This window comes from Calonectris borealis, chromosome 2, assembly GCF_964195595.1.
Source record: "Calonectris borealis chromosome 2, bCalBor7.hap1.2, whole genome shotgun sequence".
Classification (NCBI taxonomy): Eukaryota; Metazoa; Chordata; class Aves; order Procellariiformes; family Procellariidae; genus Calonectris; species Calonectris borealis.
In genome coordinates, this window is record NC_134313.1 from 137964598 (window position 1) to 137986761 (window position 22164).

Here is a 22164-nt window from a genome sequence, read left to right on the forward strand (position 1 = left end):
AACATAGTACTCAAAAGTCCAGGCAATTTGCCACTTTTTTTTTTTAAAAACATTTTCTCAATCGGTGTTTCTTTCTGTATCGCTAATGCAAAAATGTTAAAACTGCAACAGAAACACCATAACTTATCATGAACTGAAACTGCCTAGTAACCTTCTGATATGGTTTGAAAGATGCAAATGTCTATTTTGCTCTTGAATTCTGAAGCCAGTTAAATATTTAAGTGCTGGTTTTAAACATTTTCAAAATATACAAATCAGACTAAATGCAATTGCAAAGCCTGTTGACAGTGTTCTGCTAAACTTTTTTTCCTAATTCAGTTCAAATATACAAATCTCCTAACATCAGCAGTTTATCCTCAAAAATTTCTTGACAGAAATCTCCTGACTTCTGAGGTACCAAAAATGTCACAAGTCTGAGGGGAAAAAAAAAAAAGAAACATTCTAGTGCTAGATCCACTAAAATGGAAAACTAGCATGAGCGTCGCTAGTTTAATGAGCTCTTACTGTCTGTTTTCTCCTCCCACCCTGAAAATCTACAAACCGTTGGCTAAATCCCACTCCTAAAGTCAGAGCTGCTACCGTCTATAAAATGTACTGCTACCAAACAGCAAAGTTGTATTAGCAACTACAGAAAAATTATGACCAAAAGCAATGAATTGTTTTTTTTTTCCCCACATCTGTAGAATTAATTCCATTTTCAATACCTTGCATGATATTCTAGTCCTCCATGTGAGCCATCAGAAGAAGGATAGTTTATCAAGTTAGTTACATGGCAGATGATGTTAACCAACCCTACTGGCTTATACAAAAATGCCTGCTGCATGCTTAGAGCAAAATGCTTTGCAAAATGTAAGTTTCAGAGCAATTGAATTCTTTTCCCTACCATATCACACCCACATACAGGCAGTGTTTCTTTTAAAAGCATTAACAGCAGCTATGGCATTCTTATACATGGCTTGAGTTATGACATTGAAGAAACACTCTTACTGGTTTTAAAAGCACTTTATAGAACGAAGACATTAGATTTTACTAGATTTGCCTAACATATATACCATAAAGGTACAAAAACCTGTTTTAAAACATTCACATAACCCAACAACTTGAAGTTTAACCAGACTGCGTATGAGATTTTCCTCAACTTTCACAGGATACTTTCTTTTGACCCATTCCCAAAACACAGCTCAGCAAGCCCTGAACTATTTGTTGAAGCAGACTGGTGTTTCTCTTAAGACCGTTAAAAGATTAAAATAAATAAAATAAATTTAAAAAAAATCTCCTGTTAAAGATCTGAAAAAACATTATACACCACTGAATTGCTCACAACATGGATTCAAACCAACTCAAGCTCTGCTACACAGGACAGCTGAACTCAGTTTTTTTTTGTATGTTCTTATCCTTTTTAATATTGCTCTTTAAAGAAAAAGCAACAGTATTATTAAGTGTGGAATGTTAAATGTTTATGCAGTAGTCTCCCTTAAATGAGGGACATATCTTCAGTTGCCACAAAGTGGTACTTAACACACTGCTATGTTTTCTTAAGTAGAAGGAAAAACCAACAACCAAGTTGTGTATTTTTATTCCTTAAGTGACTGAGCGATGCTGAACTTAGTTCACAGAGTGCTAATTAGTCACTCCAGAAACACCACACTAAGTCAACATGTGCCTACCTCCAAAAAATGAGAGTTCAGTCATTGAATTTGGAAGACTCAAGTCTTTTTTCACACAAACACTTGCACTACCTAAAGCAGATGTTCCCAAACTGTGCTATGCAAGACACTTCAAAGTTATTTTATGTGTGCGGTAGGCATCAGGAGCCACCGCTCCTGAGCTGGGGGGGTGGGGGGCATGGGGAGGGGAAGAAAAAAGAAGAGGAAAAAAAGAAAAGAAAAAAAAAAGAAAAAAGAGTCAGAAGCTGTCGCAATCACTATGCAATAAAAGCTCATTCCCTTAAAGCCTACAAGCATGTGTGTGCTTCTTGCTCAGAGTACCCCCATCAGGCTCCCAGATTGGGAGAATGTAAAAGGGAGACAGAAGCAGATTTATATGGGAGTTGAAAGGCAGGCAGCCATTTTTGAGAGCAGAAAGTAGGCAGAAGGTTACAGGACCATGAAGTATAGGATCAGGAATAAACTATTATGTCTTTGTCCGAGAGGGTCAATAGTATCTATATGCTGTCTGAGAACTTCTGAGCTTCTAATAAATCAGTGGTAGTTCTCCTCAACTTAAAGTAGAGCCTGGAGTTGAGAAAAACCACGCCTGAAGAATGACTGTACATGACAGCTAAAATGCAGCAGTACAGTGATTACTGTGCAGTGCTTGTACGGCTAGCCAGTTGTACCTAGCGACCTGAGGCCAGAATTTTAGTTCAGGTTGGGTTTTTTGTTTGTTTGCTTTTAGGTGGGTTTTTTTTTGTCTGTTTTTGTCTTAACACACCTAGGGAATATAACTTTGCTTTTGCTTTTATCATTTACTTTAAAACAGAAAAGTAAATCTCAGGAAACATGCAGTTGTTCAAATTTGTCAACTCTCACTTGGGCTTTGAAGCTTAACAACCACATACCAAACCATAGACTGCTTGTGGTTTCAAGACTTAGAGGCAATGAACTCTTGTTCCATAACTATCTCAGAGACAACAGTCACCTGCTGAATCATCAAAACCATATCCTGGCACACACGCATTTCTTCTGAGGTATTTCCCATTCGATTGCTTGTCTGGGTACATCTTCCTTGCTTCTACAGAAAGAAGTCAGCGAGAGGTGCATGATTGTAAACTGTAATTACCATCAGACCTATTAATATGATACTGCTTTAGCCACAAAAAGGGGAGAAAAAAGCTTGCTAAATTTTTTGAGGTGGAGGATGAAAAGTCAAAAAAGAAAGTGAAGTGATTTACTTCCTTGTGGAATGAGATCTATGGGAAGTTGAGCCTAGATGCACCTATCCTATTTTTGTTTTTTTGAACCTTTGGTTCCTAAACCAGAGTTTTCTTTTCCTGTAACTTAATTTTTCCGTAAGTTAGAACAATGCAGAAAGTTTATATGCATAAAGCTAATCAGACATTACATACTGTTTAAAAATCATCATCCATTTGTTATGCTTTTGATTTGTAGAAAAGACAGGTTAATACCAAGTAGAAAATGACAGTTAATACCATGTCTTTTTTAAAATTAAATCACTAATTCTGAAACAAATGGTTCAACTCTTCATTAAATATTATAAAAATAACTGTTCTCTCAGTTTTATACATCAATAGTCATTTTTTATTATAAAGTCTAGGAATATAAAGTGATTTTTAAATTCCCTTTACAGTTCACAGTTATTTTCTTACCTATCAGTTTCAGTGAGGAACTCATCCCACTCACACTTGGACCTGGTACTCAACGATTAACTCAAATCCGTATTTTTTTTTTCTTACTGAAACAATGCCGTAACTTTGGCTTCACTCAACTGATGGCTTGATGGCAACTTCATAGAAATTTTGCCTGGGGCATTTCACTATGATTTTAACTGAAAAAAGGAAATAGTCAATTACATTCCATGTATGAAACAGGACAGTTTAACTACTAGTAAAATGCGATGTTGAGTTTTGCCACTATTACGTTAAACAGGTATGGAGATGGGTTTGGAAGGTTTCTCTACAAGACTATTCAAGTCCAACCCTTACTGTATAAGGGTATTAATGAATAAGTGCTTTCTAACAGAAATCTCTCTTACTTAAATTGAGGAAAAACCATACGTTCCACCAAAAGAGATGAAGTTGTCTTTTATGCCAACTCAAAACTTTTCAGCAATTTAACAGAAGACTTTCTGCAATGATTGAAGCATGGCAAGGGTGTCACGTGGGCTTTTGGAGGGTTGCTTCCCTTCCAGCCTGGGACTTACTCACAGCTTATTTTACTGTCAAGGCCCATGGACGTATCCTGCTAAAGCCACATGCATGTCCTCAGTCTGAAAGATGAGTCCCTTCCCTTGCAGAAACCGCCAGTCACGCCCTGCACTTCACAGGGTGCCGCTGAAGTTGACAGAGTTACACCTCAATTGTACTACACAGAGGGGAAGAGGAATGGATCGCTTGGGACAGAACTGAAGGGATGCTCTGGAGAGACACTAACTCACCAGCTTGGTGATACAAAACCAATGATAGTCAACACTGAAGACCTTGTTAAAGTCAAGGGAAACAATATCCGCCACTCTCCCATTGTCCACAAAACCAGGCATCCTTCATAAAAGGCAGTCAGGTTTGTCAGGCATGATTTGCCTATAGTCTACAGATGAATAAGACTAGTATTCTCACAGGGTAAAAGCTGAGGAAGAACTTCTTCACTTAACTGAGGCTAGTACACCCGTGTTACTAGAAACAATGAGGGCTTCAGGGTAGCTGACGCTCCTAACACTGAAGGTAAGTAATTGCAAGTAAAAGCAGAAGGATCGCAGCCAGCCAATACAGCTTGAGACAAGCAGAGGAAAGGGGGACACTTCAGAAATACACAGGCTGGTACATTCCTAAAAACTCTTACAGCCATGGGGCTCAAACCCTTCCTGCAGGAGAGCATAAGCCTTGCTTTCTACCTTCAAATGGGGTGCATGGAGAGGGGCAACTCTTTTTCCTTCCACATCACTAGGTATAACTCATTAGCATTTATGACACCTGATTAGCATACTGACCAGGAATTCATATTTGCATTGCTATCCTTCTGAAGGATCAGCTACAAACCACAAAATTATATCTATTAGGCTCACCTGTCTACAAAGTTTCCCATTAAATAGGTCAAGAAAGCATATAACAAAAGCCTTCAGTATCAGTGTGCTGTATGACACCAGATGCATTTCAACATCCTTTAATGTGATCAAATCAACAGCTGGTCTCTGGTAAGATAGTACATATAGCACCATACAGAGCATGACTGTATCAAAGCAAAATTAAGAGCAGTTGTGAGGACAAGAAGGAAAGACTGGAATTGTTTGTTCTAAGCACGTCTCTTGTCATTGTCTGATAAAAGTACACCAAACAACAAATGGTATAAGCAAGGAGGAGACTAGGGGCTACCCTTATCTTTTCCTCCAAACATGCAAAATATTTATGTGGCACATCGAAAAAAAATCACTAACAGAAAGACATCATCCTTCAGTTTGAACTCTGATGTAGACACCAAGAGGCAAAAATGAATTCACTGAAACTGAATACTTCAGCACAAAAAGCTAATGTCTTGTGCTGGCCCACAGGAATTGTACCGCTGAAGACGTGACAATGGAGTCTGATGGGGGAGTCAGAATATTTGACCAGCCAGGCCATGGACTTGCTCCAGTAAATTCCTACTTTATGCAATCAGTTAGAATTTGTCTTGAGGGGCCAACTATGTATGTCTTTCAGCTTATTAGATGTTATATGATGCCACGCATAAAGTGTGCGGTACTGAGCAATTCAAAAGGCACATGGGTTGAATTTCAAGAGGCAATTATTCAGTGGAAAAAAATGAGTATCTCTTTGTTCAATTAAAAACAGAGTTTAGCATGCATCACTGAGGGCAACTAATTCCTATTTGTATGTCCCCTTTAATGTTCACAGCTGGCAAACAGCAAATCTACATTTTCTTAAGGCAGTTTCAGGTAAGTCTATTCTAGTTCTTCCAGTTTACTTCATTTAGGTTTCTAGAATAACTATGGTAAGTTTTATCATTAACATAACGCCTTCTTAAAACATACAGCTTGGACAGTCCGTCACTGCACTGAGGTGCAGGAACTCCCAGGAGGCTTCTCCCAGGAGACGTTTATCAATACGTCACCTGAAACTGAGGAGCACTTTTGAAATTGGTTATTTCTTTCACCTGTTTCAGATTCTCTTAAAAAGAAATTATAAATTAATCCATTACAACAACCGAGCTCTAGTAACTACAATTAGCTTCTAGTTATCTAGCTAGATTTCCAAAACGATTCACAACGCAATCGTTCTTTAACTAGTTAATGCTCTCTCAAAGCATGTATGGAGCAGAAACTGTTTTAACAGAGCTAAAGTTTTTGCTTACTCAGGAAAAATAAACAGTGTTATAACTGGCTAGAACTGTAAACATCTACAAAGCTCAATCACACAAGCAAGTCTTATTTCCTTATCAGAATATAGATAAAGTCAAACAGGAATAGCTAGGGCATTTCTCCTATCAACAAGCTCGCACAGGAGGAAAACTACTGAGTCATAAAGGCACACACGGCATTAAAACCTATTCCAGTATTAATAGATTACTTGTACACATTTTAAAAGTGCATTCATACTGAAGGCTTAAATTACCAGGACATATTTTTAAGGTCGTAGTCAAGCAAACTATACTTGTACAAATTCAAATGGATGACTCACAAAGCCCATGGAAGACAGATGTTGAGAACCTGGTGCTACCTCTAATTATACTTCTCCACTCAAACTGTCTTTGGAGAAGGGATCAATAGTTACTGTGGTTTGTATAACAAAACCAAAAAGCTCCAAATCTCATTATCTTTAGGTGCTACAGTACAGTAACAAAAATGTTAACAAAGATTACAAGATTTGGAATACACAGTGTCACAGAAGCCGTGGTACTTCCTGAGGCCAGGCTTTTTATCTTGCTACCTGTTCTGGGTTTGAATGTCATACTAACCCTAACAATGTCAATCTCCAGAACACTTATACGGTTAGCATAGGATAAATCATATTTTAGGCTCTGGTGTTGCAAACGAGAGAATATTCACTGCAACAGGTACCCAGAGCAAAGTCCAGAACAGTATGCTTAAAACTAATCTCCCTATTGACAAGGGCTATAGAGAAAAGACAAATGCTCTGCATACTGGGACAGGGTTTTCAAGAAATTTTACAACAGCTTTGTGGAACATAAGAGGCTCCTACACTGACTTTCCATATGCCTTTGATTAAATATTACATATAGGGCAGAGAAGAAGAGATAACCTTTTGTTTCTCTTCCTTGCAAAGGGAGTTCTAACAATGATTAATCACTGAAATACTACGGTGCAACAGGAAAAGAAAATCCAAAGAATACATTAACTATCAGTATTTGTACCCAGTTTCTCCTCTTTATCCTACAAATTTATTGACATATTAAGCTCTGTCTTTGTGATATAAACAGAATTTTCTATTTTAGATGTTAGGTTTGGGGTATATTAAATGTCAATTACATATCAATCCATAGGGGTATAGGGCTGCCTAGCTGCATGGCATGCCTTGTGACACAGCAGTCCTAAAAATAAAAAGTTTCTGAGCAAGCTAAGAATGAGCATGTAACAATGAAAACACACACATTTTCAGATTTAAGATGATGTCACAGCTACATGGCTCTAATCATTTTTGAGGATCAGAATTTAGGACTTCAAAGCCTAAATCCCTACTTATGTTCTGTTATGTAAAATACAGGCTAAAATAGCCTGTACCAGACGGCCACAAATGCTCAGTATGAACCTCGGGGGATTGCGGGGGGGGGGAAGACAAGCACAGCAGTGTGGAAGAACAAGCATGGATTAGGAAATAACTCTAACGGTACGATAGTCTGATATTGAAATAACCATACAGCTCCGAGGTTCACATTTTGTAATAATTTTGGATTGGGGCCAGGGGGGAAGACAGTACAAAAGGAAACATAGTTGGTTGGTTTGGGGTTTTTTTCCAATTATTTTTTTTCCCTCCAACTCTTAGAGAAGATTCAAAGCAGCTCATTCAAAAATGTGAAAATGAATTCATATGCATGGTAGAAATACCAAACACAGAAAAGCTAATCAGACAGAGAATGACATAACTTCCAAGGCTGGAAACCAAGCAAATTTAAATCTGAATAATATTTTAACAGCATGATATATCTGCTAGAAGAATCACCAAGAGTTGTGGTGGATTTTCCATTTAACTTCTTCACATCAAAATCGGATGGTGTTCTGCAAAACCCACAACCAACCTCTCTCAGATCATGGGGTGTTTTCTACCTTGGGAGTACAAAATTGGCTCAAGACGGAGTCATGAATCAAATAAGACTAGTCAAGCCCACCAGAAGCTGCTGGCAACAGTAAATTCCTATATGGCATCAACATAAACGCCTGAAAGCAGTAAGTGCAGCCTGACTCCACTGCTCTACCCTGGAGGGCTTTAGCTTTTCCTGGCGTGGGAGTCGGGAGTGCCTGTGTGTGCAGCAGGCGGAGCAGGCAGAGAGGGTGACATGAAAGGGAAGTCACACTTTCAAAAATACATGAGGAAAGCTGCATTAGACAAACAAGGCAGGTAAATATAGTAACAGCCTGAAATAAAAGCAAGTCAGGCCAGATCTGCTGTATTATCCTGGCCTTAACAGGTTGAGTTTTAATCAGAAAACTTTCAGGTTTCTGTTTCAGACCACCACCTAACACTTGGCAGAAAGGCTATCTATACCCGCCAGACTGTAGATATGTTGCAGCCCTTCTCAATGTGACAGAATAAATACATTGTCCCCACTTTGCCTGTCTTTCCCATCTGTACGCCTTATCTTAAGCTATACTCTCCAGAGCAGGAACCACATGCAGTCTGTTCTCTCCAATACACAGTATGATAGAACAGCGGGCATCACAGGAAAAATACATTATATCAAAGAATGTATTTTACGTGATGACAATGGGTGCACTGCAAATTTAAGCTATGTTATGCCAAGGAATGCGTGTTAATTATATTACAAAGTAAAATTAGGCAATGCAAACTCACTGGAAAAAATTCTTAATTATTTTGTTATTGCTGTGCTTGCCAGAATCACTTGCATACAACATAAGAAACCAATTCTAAACTAATTTTGAGCAGAAACTGTCTTCTGTAATTGCAGAATACTGTCCAATAAGCAAGAGGGAAAAAAACACATACTTTAAACCACAGGAATTCTTAGTGAAATGGATGAAAAGATAATTAATAAGCAACATGTTAAATTTTGTTTCTAATGTATTGATACACACATAGCACAGCTACTTCATTTTAGATTCTGCCTCTCCTTAATTCTCAGTATATCTTTAAACAGAAAAATCGTGCCGCTAACATTAAAAAAAGTGATCAATCATACGAACTCAACTCTTATCCGTTTAATCTAACTGCTTCACGAAAACCCCAAGAAGACTCATTATAAATGTTCTTCCTTACTGCAGTATTTAAATGATTATCAATTCATCATATAAGGACCAAAGCTAGAGGCAAAAGAGCTTTTTCCTTTAGTATGCATGGGGAACACAGGCTATGCCTAATGATTGTCCAGTTGTGCTCCAGATGCCGAACTCGCACTAATCTGCACCCACACAAAGAGCTGTTGTCCCATATTCCACTTTATATTTTTCACCACTGAATGCACACATGGATGGGTGCTTAGCATCAAAACAGAGTGAAATAATACCAGGACAACATATAAAGTCTTTCTTTACTGGCTGTCAGCAGACACCTGCCTGGTTTATTCCAGTTTCTTAAAAAAACAAAAAAGCTTGCCTTAAGCCATTTTCAGAAAGTATCTTACACGCACAAAATAAATACTCCAGCAGTGATTTAAGCTAACCTGCTTGACTTTGAGGACTGCTAATCCACTTCAGTACAGGCAGGTAGCACCACACAGCTGATAAGAGACACTACCTTAAATCACTTCTTAGCTTTGACTCACCACGCAAGAACTTTGACTTCATAAAGAAACAGACTTGAGTCACATTATTTTAAGCCACTACTGAAATTTCCTTCTTGACTACAAGGTCAAATTTGTACATATAAGAGCGTGCCGGAGTGCCTGACATGGAGATACAGAAAGCCTTCTGACACCACGTGGACCTGAGACTAACCTCACCACACAGAACTAGTGTATCTAAAGGGTAGTGATACAGAAGGATCCCTTAGCAGCACAAGAACTTCACTAACAAACTACAACAATCAAAAGCAACTCCTTAACGGAATACAATCACCAACAGAAGAAAGTAAGATGTTTTGAGGTTGTGGAAGAGGAGAAAAAAAGGTATACCGATTTCCTACAACCTGAAATATGGCAAGCATGCAGAAGTCTACCACGTTTCAGTCAACACTATGGAAAAACTGTCTTTAGCTCTGGAAATGATTCTGTACCATTCCAATGACCGGGGGCAGGGGAAGATGCTTTTTTGTTTGGGTTTGGGTTTTGGGGGTTTTTTTTGATTGTTTTTTGTTTGTTTGTTTTGTTTTGGGTTTTTTTAATATATATACACTTAGCTTTTAAAGTAACAAAAAAAACCTTGTAGACGTCTAAGTGAGGTACATTTATTCAAATTGATGTAACTTCTTGAGATGTCTTTCACAAAACAGTTCTTCCCCTCGCCCCCAGACTTCCGCCTTCAGAAAACAGACATTCACTCTGGATTATTTAAACTTGGAAAAATGCAAGTGTTTTCTTTGAAAAAATATCTATTGTTACAGCAAAAACTTGGGTTTCCTTTCAAGCAAGATCATATGATTACGCGTTTATATTTTACTTTCCGCAGGAATTTACACACCCCCCCATTTGCATCCTGTTATTCATTTAGCGTTTCCCTTTACTTCAGCATGCTGCGTTAATAAAGTGGACCTGTTGGCTCAGCCTAGGCACTCAAGGTGACAATCAGTGCACGCTCTTGCATTTGTCAGATTTATTCTATAGGGCTTTCCTCATATATTTAACTACACAAAACATTCCTTCGGAAAAGCAGTTCTGTGAGAAGCACTGCATAGACAGATCGTGAAACTCTAAAATAGGGGTTTCAGGGTATTTTTGTTAATTCTGTACTTCAAAGCACTGATTTCTCTTTTGGAGGGTAAGTTTCAACTGAAATAGATTCCATGTTATTTAAGTACATTAAAATAGTATAAAAGATCTATTTCCAATACTGGATCTGTCATAGTCATAGATTGGTTACTCTTGTTTATCTTCACTTCAGTCATTGATGTTAGCCTTTAAACACCTTCAGAGAGATACTGATTACTAACCTGATTTGTAGTCCTACAGTTCAAAGGAAAAGAAGTAGCAAAAAGCCTTTTTCTGCTAAAAAAGGTTAAGACAGCTTCTACTGAAGCTATTCTATCTGAAGGTATAAATTAAACTTGCTTCATTTTACACTGTTCAAAATATCTTGCACAAGATAAGCAACATCAAATTATTTATCTTTTCACATTTCCCAGGCTTTTTTATTTTATGGAGATTGTCGGAAAAAACATTCTGCTGTAATGCACCTAGTATACGCACTTACTTGTTGCTTGAAGAGCCCCTTCCTATGAGGCAAGTCAAAATTCTGCTACTTAATTCATTATAACACAACTAAATACCCTATATTCTACAGCTGTGGTCCAGTATGGTAGCATTAGCTGCATATGTTCGTCTGATGTGGATATCATCCCAATAGTATGCTACTGAGTTGAAAACACAGGTTAAGTTTGCTTCAATTCTGGATCCACAGTAGTTAAATTGCAACCTGAAATGCAAATGTAACTTCCCTGCCACACTTAATTCATCGCCACTCTAAACAGCTGAAAGCTACGTTCGTGTTCAAATTAGACACAAGCAACTGATGTAAATTTTGGTGTGAAGTGATTCTGGCTGTCTCTTTAGGGCTAAAGCCATGAATTTTTTTCCTACACAGAAATCATAGCCTTAAATCCCTTTATTCCAGGACCTTCAAGTGCAAATTGTCAGGGCAGGGAAATAGAAATCAAGCACTTCCATCGCATGAAAAATTGAGATTTGCTATTATCACTCCATCCCAAGTAAGGCAAAAAACTTGCAATCTTGTATTTGTTTCAGAATACATAATTAAAAATAAAAAAAAAATTCATTGAGACTAGAACTTCCTCTTCAACTCAACAAGAGAGCACAAACAAGCCAAATCATTTTTTATGGCAGTCAACCTGAGATAATGTCTCACAAAGACTTTGATGAAACTGATGTGCCAAGAGAACTCTTTCATTTCATGAGAGCAAATATTTTCATTTGAAAAAACACTGCTAGAAATATTTGACCAACTCTAGCCTTCAGTAGGTTCCATACTAAGAGTTGTCCTGAACAAGCACAGAAATCAAAACACTTGCATATATTCTTCAAGCAATAAAACACGGGATATAAGTTTACAAGCATCAGTAAACGAAGCCACTAGACACAACAACAAAAAAAAAAAAGTTCTGTATTCCCGCAGGAAAAAGTGGAACTATCTTAGGCAGTTAGGTTCCTTCAGTCCTTTCATCCATGGTATGGAGTCACTATCAAGAGGCTGAAAAACTACACCTTAAACTGATGAGGACAGAGGTTATTTTAACGTCCAGAAAACTTAGTTAAAAAAAAAACTGCAACCCACTTTCAATTTAATATCAACTCCATTGCAAGTGAGATTCCTTAGCTACAGCTGATCAATACAATTCCATCTTCAGTATAATATTGTAAAACTTCACTGACTGATAAAAAAAGGGCAATTATTTAAATGCAAGCTCCCTGCTTTATTCCAGCACTGGAAAAGGACCAGACTGTTTCTGCCTTTGAAGAAACTGGCATGAAGCCAGGCATCGCATCTCAGCCTACAGAGCAGCTCGGGTAGTGGAGGAGAGGGGCAGGACCCCGTGGCCAGCTCTGAGACGGTGTGGGAGAACGCATGCTTCTGGCCTGATTACTGCTCCGAGCGCTGCTGTATGACCCTTGCCAGGGCTGGGGCCAGGGAAAACCTGCCCATGCAACTGGAGAACCTTAGCCGTCGTCTTAATGCCTCATGCCCTGCATTAATCAGGGCTTGAACACAAGACAGACACCGCCTCTATTTTTTTTTTTACAAGTCACCTTTGCCATAAACTATAGGAAGGGGCACTATCAATTACTTTATATCAAAACAAAGTCATTTTTGATGCATCCTTAAGCAAAACATACAGCCGATGGGAACTCATATGACATGTTTTGAACAGTAATGGTTTTATGAAGGCGATTTGCAGAGGCGAAAAAAAGAAATCTCTTCAGTATCATTGAAAGTTTAAGGAAAAGGACTGGAAGACTCATTAAGGGCAACATTACTTCCAAATGCAAAGCATTGAAAGACTGGTGATTTAAATGAAATGTAAGTAGTTACATTTGGTTTTCAAGAAACTGGAAAGCTTACTTTATACAGTTACATTGTATATACCTACATAACTGGATGTTCCATTAAAATACAGATAAATTAGCAGTTTTAAGTACTTAAACAGCCAAAATCAACATACAGAATGAACAGAATTTTACAAGCAGTCCAAAACCAAATAAAATCCCAATCCTTACCGTCAAAAAAACTTTTGGCTCTCAGGTAACTGACGCTAAGCCTAAGCACAGACAGCTTATCCAATTTGGCGATAACATCTTGAGGGAAAGGCAGAAGGCTAGCCAAGCGGTCCAACTCTGCATTCAAGCGGTCCCTGTGTCTCTTGGATGGATTGGACTTGACTCCTTCAGCTGGGGATGGCTTTACTCTGTGGAAGAAAAACCAAACACAATATAAATGTAAGTTCCTTCCCAAAATGAAGGTAAATATTTGCCAAACCTAACGTTACAAATTGTCTTTCAAACTTTAACAAGCAAAATGTTTTTCCCAAGTTATTTTTGTTTCCCATTGGAAAAAAAATAATTCGTCTAAGATGGTTTAACCCCCCCTCCAACACACACACTGTTAAATGAAGCAGTTAGAGCTACAATGGCTATTTGAACACGTAATGAATATTTGAAACCTTTGAGATTCAGCGTTTTTTATAAAAAGCTTCCTACACTTTCACTCAAATGTCACTTGAATTCTTCCAAATGTTCGTATTACAAATAATTCAATAATTTTTAGTAATATTTGTGTACAAGTGCACTTGACATTACACTTTTTCACTTCAATTACAATTTTTCACAGGTGTCCTTAATTTTTGTCAATGTTTGGAACATTGTTTTGCCTTTATACCTTACAAAGCACAATTTAAAAAGCTTTCTGTTATGAATTAATAAAGTTTTTGTAAACTTGCTATTTTCCATTCATATTCACCCTGAGCTCCAATTCCAGATACTTGGATACACACACCTTCCCACATAATACACAGAAGTCTAGGAACAGGTTTAAACCCCCTACTCATTTGAATTATGATTAGTCATTACAAGCCAATACTGAAACCAAGTAATTTACCTGCACAAGCCATAGTAGATTTTGTGATATTTATTAAACAATTTTCTAATTAAAGAGTGATTCATTCTTATTTTTCCAGTATTGCAGTTCTACTTGAGAGCTGCAGCAGTTATCAATTTGTGCTGCTCTCATAGGAATGCTGGTTCTGCAAGATGTATCACCCGCGAAAATATTGAGCATACAGACTTTTAGTAGTTAATTCCTTCAGTGTTTCATTTAGTCTGCTTCTAAGCTTCATCCTTATGTCAATTTTACAATGAGAAATTGCAAAAGCTCCAATAGTTATTTTTGCCACTGCTCAAAGTAAACCATACTGAAAAACAATTTCATCTTGTATTTCCAGTCAAATAGGTAGCGATAGAGTGGACATTCTTATTTTTAGCTTGTTTTTACTTCATGTTTCAATTACACTTCTTGCTAGTTTAAATTCAAGCCCGTCTTTTTACAGGCATTGTTTATTCAAGTGTCACTTGTCAAAAACTTGCACTGAAGTCTGGCTGCCTGTTCCCTAGCACTTCGGCTGCCCTTCTGCACGTTAAAGGAGGCATGCTGCTTATTTGGAGCCTGGAAACTTAAAGATGCCGTAATACAAAATGTTGTTAACACACAGAAATATAATATATCAGCAGCAACTACTTACTCCCCAGATGGATAAAGTTAAGCTTGCTGCAGGATAAAGATTGTCTAGGACACAGTTCTAGTAGAGCTTTATTCCAAAAACATTGGAAAAGTGGGGAAAACAGATGAACCAAGAAATATGGAAATTCTCTCTCTTGAAAAAAAGGTAGGTTCATCATCAACTCGAACGGATGACAAACTAAATATTTGGTTAGATGTGTGCTTCGGTCACAAGCCCTGACTTTGAGACCTGCAGCTCACCATATCCCCAAGTGAATTTTAAACTTAAAATAATTTAGTAAAGCTTTCTTCACATTCTCTTATTCCAGCAGAATATTCTGCTGAATATTCCAGCAAAATATTGTACAAGACATATGATTAGCACAATTTAAATATAAGCCTAACAAAATACAGTTCAAAATCACCAAACATTACCAATAACATTAAAAGTTACTTCGCAAATATTTTTTACGTATTAAACTGCCATAAGTGTAAAGACAGAATAATAAATTCCAAACTTTAAGCAGATAACGGTTGTACAGCCATCAGTGAACAGCTCACTACTATCAAATCAAACAGGTCTGCTTCCGAAAAATGGAGGTCCCCATGGAAACTGTTCAAAACATGCAATCTCTTCCAAATAAATCAGCTCTAAATACCAGACTTCTCTACTTTTACAACTGTCCTCTGCTTTGCTTAAAACTTCTATACGCAATTTGACAAGTTAGTTGAAACTATATGCAACTGTGTAGTTATCTCATCAAGTTGTTAGTTAGATCTAATTGTTTTTGCTTTACTTTCTAATGATTTCTCTTTCTTACTTCTAACTAGTTCAAAGCATAAGGATTTTCTCAGTATCGTATACAACATTTCTGAATATTAAGTTACTGGTATTTGCAGCATAAATCGTACCATGTTCTCTCCCTCCAAATCAAACACTGATTTTCCCTAATTTTTCCCTTTTGTCACTCAACTAAAACCCATTATATAAAAATGCATCCTTTGGTGACGAAGAGAATAAGGGCGGAAATGCCAGAGGCATAAGTAGCAAGCTAAACCATTTTCCATCCACTTATGTAAAGCCTTGATGCTAAAGACAGCCCTAGCTGCATTGCAGAAAATTATCTTCAAGGAAAATTACGTGCTATGTCAAGATTAAATCCATGCATCTGTTTTATTTAAAAGGAAAAAAAAAGGGACTAAAGGAGGGAATGGATTTTAAGCTGATCTTTCAGTTCTTGATCTTTTACCTTTCACAGGAAATTTGAATTCCCTAATCAAAGGCCAGAGGTCTCTGTACACTCAGTGCCTCCGAACTGAGCTACAATCCTTATCATCCAACAGCTGCAAGACAAGCAAGCACTCTTAATTCTTGTTTTAACAATTCTAAAGGATTTGCCATCATAACATTAGCTGACTACTATTTTCACAGGTCTGCTACAGACTACTTAATCAGAAGTTTTCACTACACATGCTTACCATGTGCGCTTTCACAGACATTAACAACACTAAATTATTAAAAAGAAAGTGCACAAGTGCCTGAGTCTTAATTATTATCAAAAGGCCAAAGTAAGTTTCAATATTTACATGCTAATTTATATCTTTTTACAGGGAAATTGAAGCAGTTCTCTGAGAAAATGAAAAGAAAGTACAAATTTATTTTGTTCATAATATGACAACAAAAACTTTGAAAAGAAGGAAAAAACCCAACAACCAAGCACTGAAAAGCATGATACCTTATTAACATGACTGAAGTATGAAATGAAGTCAGGAAATAAAAGAATGTGCAAGAAGAGCACTAAAGATACAGCGACATGTTAAAAATCTAATTCTGTTAAAAAAAACTAATTAGAAGTTCATCAGAACTGTTTTATTGCTTAGGAAAAAAGGACATAAGGAAGAACGCACATGTCACCTAGCTAATGGATTTAATCTTTTCAGCTATGTATATTTTTCACCTCATATTTAATAGTACATGCAATAACATATGTTATTCTTATGTATATTATTTAATTCAATGTAGGTCAGGTACATGGAATGCATCAGTGACAACTAAGTATTCCAATAGGTGACATCCTCCAACATTTTCTATTTACTTTAGCAACTGAAAAATACTTCCAATCATTTACTCTCATTTCCCACACCGAATTTACAATCACTGAAAATTCAGCTGACAATTCCTTTGGAAGCAACAGATATGACACAGACTATCGACCTCTTCGATCAAAAGTTGTTGTCAACCTATCTTGAAGGGGCAAGAGACCCTTTCCAGTGGCTCCTTCAGCAGGCAATGAAACCATGAAAGTTTTAGGCCGCTGAAGGGATAAAGCTGTTTTTACTAAAAAAACCTCAATCAGCAGTCTGATGCTGGGCAACTTTTTGTCCTCTAGTAGTAAACAGAGTTTTAGTTCGCTCAGGTTGTTTTGGTGTATGAAGGACTCCACCAGAGTGATACAGCCAGAACACCAACCAAGAATGAAAGTTTCACACTCAGTTTTAACATACTTCATTACTGTTTAAGATGACAAGCCAAGGCTATTTGGAAAGAGAAAAAAAAAAAAAGAAAAGTACGTTGCTATCTACTGACCATGTTATCTACATTTGTCTATCCCCATTTGCTGGAAATTCTCTTTTTAGAAAGTATACTTTTGCAAGAAGCATTGACAAAAAACCAGCCAACCAAAAAAAACCCCACAAACCTTAAAACCAGTGAATTCTAAGTAGCAGCCTACATGTAACATACAGGTACCCCAAGACTGACAAGGTTATAATTTATATATAATAAATTTATTCTACATATGATAACAGCTTTATTGTCTCCATTTCAAATAAGAGGTGCAAACTGCTGTTTGCAGATACTGCTTTACACAAAGGAATCTTTTAATGATTATTTTTCTTTTCTGATGAACTTCCATTTTGAAAGCTTGTTCTGGCACTTCTTGTTTGTTTGCCTTGAAAAAATACATAAATAGTTTCATTTTTTAAATTAAAATATCGCTGCACTGTTTTCTGAAATTACTATGTCTACTCATAATTAAGGATCAACCAGTCAAACATTTTTCTCTGGAGTATTTAATATCATAAATACATTTAAGCTAACACAGAACAAGACCGCATCATAATTTCTTAGTTAGTCTGCTAAAGAAACATGCCATTACGCTTTTTGCGCCTGCATAGTATGAAACATTTAGACCTCCTCACCCTGTTCCTTGTTTATAACATTTATGCAGTTATGCAAAACAATTCCTATCCAAACACTGAAAAAAAGAAAAACAAGGCAAATCAGAGCTAGTAGGCAGAGAATATAAAAACTACAGGGTGGCGCTACATTTATATAATATCCTTCATCTAATGTCAGAATCTATCTATAGTAAACCCCACTTCCATAAAATTTGCATCTCATCCTTCCTGCTATGATAGTAGTATATTAATTCAAGAGTTCAGTTAATCACTAGAGAAAAGGACTTCAAGACTTTTAAAAAAAGAAAAAGAAAAAGCAGGGGCCACCCATTGCTCCCCAAGTTTCAGTGGGGAGTGAAACACCCCACAGACGTGCTGCCACCAGGGGGACTCGCAGTGTTCAAACATTAAATGAAGAGGAAATTTAAAGGCTCCAAGGTTTTGAGAAAGTGATTACTGTAGCATATTCCATGCAATTAGAGTGCACATAGTTTAGCAGGCTTTTTTTTTTTCTTTTTTTTCAGAAGACAAGATAACAAGATGAACTGCAGGAAGAGTTGCCTGTTAAGTTCCCCCATGACTGCTTTTCTTTTTCAGCTGTGATACTGCAATTTCCTACTGAATCAAAAAAGCACATTTCAACACTCAGCACTGTCAGGCAATAGCCCGAGATTCCCTCTCAAGTTCAGTTCTTTACATGGCACATAATAAAAATGGGGAGTTGCAGGGGGGGAAGTTCCTTAAACTGGTTTTGAGTTACCACCATGGCTTTAATGAGTTATTTGCACCTGAACCAAGAAGTATTTCTTCTACTTCATTTTTTCGTGGCAACTATGGCATCATATGAATAGTTTCTTCCATTTCTATAAACTAGCTGCCCATTGCCACAGGTTACCAAATATCATGCTCCATTCAAAGTTCCATATATGACAAATAAAACATTAGAAGAACTATCTACAGAAACAATCTCTTCCATAAAAGATGCTAGTCCCAACAACGTATCACCCTCTTTCTTTATTTTGAAGAGGTGTGAATTCTACTGGGGGGAGGAAATATCGACTATCAACTTAAAATGGATTAAAATCACGGTAGTGTCAAACCATAGGACGAGAAAACACAACACTGGAACTGTTCACATAAAGTTTAAAATCTTTATCAACGAGCAGCAACCAATCTGTTCCCTTCCTCCCCCAATCAGTTACAAAAGCTTATTGCTTCTCTCACTTTTTTTGGCCTAAAGGTATGGTCTGTCATTAGTTTTGTCAGAAATCGGAGCCCTCTGAACCACTAGCCATGTTCTGTAAGGTTGGTCTAACAAAAGAAGCAATCAAAGAGCATAGCCATTATGAGGAGAAAAGAAACAAATAAGCAATACATGAAAGAATAATTCATCTTGCATTAAAATAATTTCTAGTAACCCAAGCAAGGTGGGTTAATAATCAGCCTCCACTTCTGTTTACGAATGAGCAAAGTATTTTAATATGCGTATTTTTATTTTAAAAAGAAACACTTCTCCTTTGGTCCTAGACGACAAAGTCCCTCAATAGATAAATTATTTCCATTAGTAATAAAAAAGGCTTCAAGTTCAACTAATCAGAGAAGCTTGGATGACTTACATAAAAAGGAGATAAATGGAAAAGGATTACTCACGTAGATACTACAGTAACATAAGAGAAAGTTTCACATCCTCTAACCGAGACTAACCAGAATTTAATAGTAAGCCAGACGTTAAGTAAGCTTACCAGCAAGGCAGAACACCTCGCCCTTTCACAATCGGAACTTAATATTTGCCTTTAGCAACTAATAGTCTACAAATACCACCAATACATTTTTATTTCTTCACAAAAATCCACTAATTTCATTCTTAAAATCCAGATCTACAGCGTGAATTTAATTTGGTACCTCTGCATTTTTGTTTGGATACGAATGGTCAAAAAAGCCAACACTGCCATTTTCATAATGAATGCATCTTCTAGCAAGGGAGGTTTTTTTTTTTTTTAAAAAAAAAAAAGGCATTTTTAGACTTTCTGTGTTAATTTATAGGGTGAAAAACCAGCTATGTACATGCATTCATTCTAACAATTCCAACCATAAAGAAACAAGCACTCAAGCTAATTCCCCTGCCCCCAAGACAGTTGTCTGCTGTAAATCTAAAAAACATATCATTCACAATAGAATTTCATTAAATATTTGTCATTCTCTCCTTTAATGCTTTTGTATACTTGGCAGTTATTTTACATCTGCAGAATTATCCTGCAGAAATACACAGGGATTTTTTGAGCTTTGCATCACGGTTAGCTTATTTTTCTTGCAACTCACTAGTTTAGCTTTGCTACTTTTCATGACCTATAGATTCTTGACTTTCAGTCGAAAGTGCAAGTTAAGCATCTCCTCTAGCCTGAAAAATCACTCTCATGAGACCCGTCTTTTAGCGGAGCATGCAAAGCCTAGGACTCAAACCTACAGCAGGTGCATAATATGAAATTACTCAGGTACTAAGATGTTCCTAGAGTTCCGAAAACATAACTAATAAACAAAAAGTCACCATACGGCCAGGATTCCCCCCCCCCCCCCCCTTCCGACCGGTCTGCAGCACTTGGGTTTGTTTGGAGCTGAACAAATAAAAACATCTAATGTAATACCGGAGGGTTAAAGCTGGTTCAGCCCTCCCAGATAGGCTAAAAATAGCCCTAAACGGTGGGAATCGGCCGAGCCTTTCCCGGCTCCGACCCCGCGCTCCCCGCAGAGACACCTGCGCGCCCGACAGCCGCGCAGCGGTGCGGAGCGGTGCGGTGCGGAGCGCGGGGCGGGGCGGCGGGAGCGCCCTGCGCGCCGGCGGGAGCGCGGCAGCCATCGCGCGGTGACTCTCCCGGGACGGCGTGGCACCCACCCGCAGCACCGGCACCGGTGGGGTGAGCGCAGCCAGCGCTCGGGAGCCGTCACCTCAGATGCCTCCCAATCTAGGTCAGCTGCGCCGCGCTGCCGGCACCGCTCCCTCCTTCCACCGCCTCGACCCTCCCGCCCCGACACTCCCTTCTCTTTTTTTTTTTTTTAAATAAGAAAAAAAGCTAAAAAGAATAAAACTCCTGCCGGCACCCCTAGGCACCACCTCTCCCGGGCGCCCCTGCACCGCGCCGCGCCGCGCCACCGGCCGCCCCCGCCGGGCCTCCACGGCGCGGTGCGCGGCAGGACGGCGAGCCGCCGGGAAGCCGGTCCCTGCCTCCCTGCCCCTCTCCCCTCCCGCCCCGCGGGGCCGCTCACATTTTCTGCACAGGTTTCCGCCGTTTGCGACTGGCGTAGGTGACGTTGGGGTTCATCCTGCCGCGGCCCCAGCGCCCCGCGCCGCAGGCTCCGCCGCCCGGGGGCCGCCGCCCTCCTGCCCGCCTCGCCCCGGCTGTCGGGAGAGGACGAGCCCCACCGGCGCCGCAGCCCTCGCCTCGCCTCGCTGCGCCCGCGGGCCCCGGCCCTGCTGCCCGCGGCCGTCCGCAGCGCGCTCGCTCGCTCACAGCGGCGGTGGCGCCTTCCCCGGCCGGGCGAGGACGGGAGGCGGAGGCGCTACGGGGCGGGGATGCCAGGTGATCGGCGGCGGCTACACCCACTCACCGCCCCCGGAGGGCACAGGTGTGGGGGCGGCCGGGGCTTTCCAGCGCCGCTCGCCCCGCGTCTCCCCGCCGAGGCGACGCCGTCTCCCGGCCGGCTCCCTCTGCGGCGGCGGGAGGGTGCGCGGCGGCCTCTGCACCCCGCAGCGGCCGCCGTCTGCTGGCCGAGCGCCTGTCAGTGTGCGCGGCGCCGGGCCGGGCCGCACCGCCCCGCCCCGCCCGGCCCAGCCCCGCGCCCGCTCCTCCCGCCGCCGCCGCGCTCCCCCGGCCGGGTCCCGCCCCGCCCGGCTGACAGCCGCCACCGCCCCCTCGCCGAGGAGGCCCCTCGCGGCGGCGGGGGGGGGCGGCCGTGCCGCCATGTTGGGAAGGTCACGCGAGGAGAGGGAGGACCGGCGCGGAAGCGGAGGGGGCGCCGCGGGGGCCGCCCGCCCGGGGGGGCCGCGACGGGAGGGCTCGGGGGTGGGGATGGGGTGAGAGAGGGAAAACCCCCGAGGCTGTGGTGGCTGGGGAGAGGTGCGCGGGGTGCTCCCGCGGCAAGTGAGAAGGAAGGTCCGCTCCAAGCGCCCATGTAGCCCTAATAACAAAAAATAACCGGGGGAAAAAAATCACAGCGTTCAGTTTTGAAAGAAAAACGACACTACCT

The 22164-nt window shown here is 39.9% G+C and overlaps 1 protein-coding gene across 1 annotated transcript in view; it reads right to left on the reverse strand.

Moving 5' to 3' along the window:
• Window positions 1–21299, reverse strand: part of AHR (aryl hydrocarbon receptor) — a 67718-nt gene extending 46419 nt beyond the window's left edge. Inside the window, exons 1-2 of the mRNA XM_075143631.1 lie at window positions 21184–21299; window positions 13248–13435 (exon numbers count right to left, since the gene is read on the reverse strand). Of these exons, the coding sequence (XP_074999732.1) occupies window positions 13248–13435; window positions 21184–21239 (244 nt within the window). The 5' untranslated portion in view covers window positions 21240–21299. The remainder of the gene's footprint in view (window positions 1–13247; window positions 13436–21183) is intronic.
• Window positions 21300–22164: the final 865 nt, after the last annotated feature.